This window comes from Malaclemys terrapin, chromosome 13 (genome assembly GCF_027887155.1).
Source record: "Malaclemys terrapin pileata isolate rMalTer1 chromosome 13, rMalTer1.hap1, whole genome shotgun sequence".
In the NCBI taxonomy this organism is placed as follows: Eukaryota; Metazoa; Chordata; order Testudines; family Emydidae; genus Malaclemys; species Malaclemys terrapin.
In genome coordinates, this window is record NC_071517.1 from 1,760,076 (window position 1) to 1,764,133 (window position 4,058).

At 52.7% G+C, this 4,058-nt stretch overlaps 1 protein-coding gene across 1 annotated transcript; it reads right to left on the bottom strand.

Moving 5' to 3' along the window:
- Positions 1-274: 274 nt before the first annotated feature.
- On the bottom strand, positions 275-2,539 carry CBX8 (chromobox 8). Its single transcript, XM_054047160.1, has 5 exons — positions 2,421-2,539; positions 1,910-1,953; positions 1,663-1,728; positions 1,493-1,559; positions 275-1,266 (listed from the first exon to the last, which is right to left on the bottom strand). Exons 1-5 carry the CDS (start codon positions 2,487-2,489, stop codon positions 433-435), a joined length of 1,080 nt encoding a protein of 359 aa, XP_053903135.1. The 5' UTR covers positions 2,490-2,539; the 3' UTR covers positions 275-432.
- Between the last annotated feature and the right edge of the window lie 1,519 nt (positions 2,540-4,058).

A 4,058-nucleotide genomic window follows, 5' to 3' on the forward strand; every position in this document is an offset into this window, starting at 1 on the left:
CTTCCCCACGCATCATCCAGAGCATCTTATGAAAAAATCATAATTAATAAAACCCCAAAACATAATTAGCTACTAACATCATTCATTATATACACTGGCTCCTGCAACAGATACATGAACTCGTTAGTTCTCAGTTTTATTGTCCTTTCTAAGAGCAACTGAGCAGTCACTGTTCAGTCTCCATTTAAATAAAACAACTTAGAGTTGAAATATATATATATAGATATATATATATAGGTATTTTTTCTTAAATAACATATTTACATCTAATAGAAAATATAACTCTAGAGATAATCTTTCAATGAAACAGAAAACTAGAGAAAAAAAAATGCAAGCAGAAAGAATTAAGACAGTTTCTAGGTCCTGTCCTGGAAAAAAAAACCACCAAGCTCTAACCAAGCTTTTATCTCTCTGGATCTATCCTGCAAACACTCATCGCTTTTCTTTAAAGAATCCTTGGTCCGTGCTGCTCTCTTTAATTGTAACGGTCAAAAAGTTAGATGTCACATCAGTCACCACCACTTTCTCCAGGTTGTTGAGAGATGGGCTCCAGGACTCCTCTTCCGGGTCCCCCAGAATCCTGGAGACAGGGATTCTGGCAATGAGGGAGGGTCTGCCAGACTGAGTCCCCACACTGTCTCTGTACAAGCTTCCCACAGAGCCCTGGTTTGCAGAGCTGTGCATGATCTTAGGGCCGCCAGGGTCCAATCCATCTTGCCCCTTGGGGTCCAAAAAGTCTGACCTGTGCTTGGTGACCCTGGGTGGGTAAGTCTCTGAGGCTCCCAGCTTCATGCCAGCCTCTGCTCTATTGGGGTTGGACATGGCACCAGAGAGGTCAGGCTCCTGCCTCCTGGCTAGCTGGATCACACTGTGTCCTGAGCCAAACTTCGCTACCCCAGGAACGGCCTCCTCTATTTTCCGGGTTTTGAGGTAGTCCCCAATCTTGTCCCCTGGCTCACATAATTTCCTCTTGGAGACATCCAGAGCCTCTGGCAAGTCCTTGTAATGCTCTTTCCTAGGCTTTGGGCCTCTCTTTTTAGGGATCTCTCCAGGTTTCTCTTCCATTCTCCCAACCCGGTCCCGGATGCTCTCACCCCTCAAGGTGCTGGGACTGCCCTGGGCGGGCAGAGCTATGTTTCTCAGTCCTTCCCTAGCCCGGGACGTGGAGCCCAGCTCCTGGGGTGATCTACCAGGATATGGCACCCGGATCCCCCTGGCAGAGTCACTGCGGAATTCATAGGTTTTGGCTTTTGCTTTTGCCTGTGCCTGCAAAGAAGATAAATCAACCGGTGACTTTATCATCCTGCCATTCGGCTCCATAATTACAACTTCCCAGATAAGCAATGGCCTTTCCACAAGCATTCCCCATCAGTGCTGGAGCCGGATCCTGCTATTAGCATGCTGGTTCTGATGCTCCCCATTGCAGCATGCAGCCCTCTCCACTCACCAACTAAACAATGTCAATGCACACACTAGGCTCCTGCCTCCTTACCTTTAACAGGAAGGTTTTGGGTTTGGGGCCTCGCTTTTTGGGGCCGTATAGCTCCATTTCTCGTTCCCTAGAGATATTTAAAAAAAAAAAACAGTTTCAATTCAGCATTGCTACAAAACAGAGCAACGTTTTTATAAGTGTGATGTATATGACTAGCAAAGGCCTTGTACCTTTCCTCAAAGGCTGCAAGCAGCCGGGCATCCAGAATGTTTTCCTCGGGTTCCCAGGTGCTGTACCTATCAGGACATGCACAGAGATTGAGAAACAGTGTCAGCTGTGAGTGAGGGGGGGGACAAGATATATAAAATTAAAAAAAACAGGATCTAGCTTTTCTTTCTATTACAATGCAAAATAAATAATAACCACCATCTTCTGGGTATTTGCTAGGCTGCATAATTGTATATATAACCTACTTACTTCTGAGACCAGCCCTTCCATTTCACGAGATATTCCATGCGCCCCTGCAGTTGCAGAGAGAGAAAATAAATAGGCATGGGGGAATCAAGATAGATGCATGCAATAAAAATATGCATGTAGCAACATGCGTGCAACCAAATAAGCCTGCACCAATAGGCATGTGTCAAATATATGCAAACGGCCAAATGCATGGAACAAAAAATATGCGAGCAGCAAATCCATGCAACCAAACAGGGATGCAGCAAAATGCATCTGGCAAAAATATGCATGCAGCAACACGCATGCAGCAAAGCATGCCTGCAGCATTTTTGTAAAAATGGGCATGCAGGACAAAAAAATCACCAGATGCAATGTGTGCAGTGCAAGTCCAGGGGAAGAGGCAGCTCTGAACTGCTGCTGCAAAAGGGAGCAGCTGGGGGAGGGAGCAGGGCTGTTCTCCGAGGCGATCTCGGCCTCCCGCGGGCCTGGGGGGCTGCATGCACGGGCGCTGGGGGGCCCGAGAGACACCTACTTTGCGGATGCGGCGCTTGAGCAGGGCCTCGGCCGCGAACACCCGCTCCCCGACGGCTGAAAGCTCCATGTTTACTCGGCCGCTGGCAGCAGAGAAGCAGCAACCAGCGCAGCCCAGACCATAATACTCCGCCCGCTGACGTCAGCCCTTCCCGTGCCCCCCCTCCCCCCGCAGTCGTCCCTCCCCCCGCACTTGTTGCTGGCGGAGCCGGTGGAATATTCCGCCTGCACCGCATTGGCCGGGGCCCGGCCCCTCCTCCTCCCCCCCGCTGCCTCCGCCCCCTTCTCCCCTCCCCCAGCCGCCCCCCCTCCCTCCTCCCTGCTACGTGACCCGCCTTTCAATAGACAGGGGGCGGGGCCAGAGGAGCGACGAGAGACCGGCAGGGGGCGGGGGGAGGGAGGGAGGCTGGAACCCTGGGGGGGGGGGGGGCAGAGCGGGCCCGCGCTGTCTGGCGGGGGGGGGTGCATACCTGTCCCCCCCCGCACAGCGTCTCCATCCAGCCCCATCTTTCTAAATCACTGTGCCCCACCAGCCCCCCCCCGTGCCAGGCAGCCACCGCCGACCCCTCCCCAGCCCAGCTCGAGCGAACAGGCAACAAAAAAAAATTTCAAACCAACTTCTGTGACATCTCCAGTCCCTGTCACCCCCCCCCCCCCCCGCCGCAGCAGCGCACGGGCACCCCGGCCGGAGCCCCCCCCCCCGCCCAAGGGATGCCACGACCCCCAGGGCTGCCTGGGGACTAGGGGAAGAATCCATGTCCCCCCCAGCACAGCCGGTGCTGCCCGCTGCGAATGAAGTGAGGACCGTGTCCTTGGGGAGTCGGTGGGTCTGTCAAACCCGGGGCCAGACTGCGCATTATTCCGGTGATTTATTTTCGTTTCCAGTGGGTAGATTTGCGCTCCGCGCTTGTGCAGGCCAACGCGTGCTTTTCAATCCAGGCGGCCCGTTTGCCCAGCGGGGGCAGGCTCTGGGATAGCCCCCGGCACGCTGGCGGTGCGCGCAGCGGCTGCGTTTCCTGAAAAGCTGCTGCAACGTTTGTGCAGAGAAAGGAAATTTAGAAGCACAAAGGGCTGGAAGAGTTGAATCAGCAGCAGAGCCTCATCTCAGGTCGTTTTGCTGGTGGCTTTGGACTCGCGCGTTGCAGGGGCTGTTCTATCCACACGGGTTGGCGCACCGGGTCCCAGCCCCCGTGGTGCACCGGTCAAAGTGTAGCCGCTAATCCAGACTGCCCTGCTAAGCGACGTGTAAACGAACCCACTGCTGAGCAGGGCTGGGTTGGACAGTGCCTCTGGCATGCTACGTAGGGCGATGGGTTCCTTTGATTCGGAACGATTCACAACAGGGCACAAACTCTAGAAGAGGACTTGGAGTTTAACGTGTTCTCGCCCGGAGACTTATTCAAAACAGACAAACAAAACACAAGCCTTGATGTTTTCTTACAACAGATGTAGCAAAACTCTGCGACCCTTGACTTCAGCGTGTTGCCTGCCCGAGACAGTTTCATTTCCACATACAATTCATATAGGACTGTCTTTGAAATAAGGTGGAAAATAACACGTGCAAAATTTGCCGATTGTAAAAAATAATAGTGGGAAATGACCCTGTTCCCTATTACTGGTCTGTATTGATCTCTCTGCC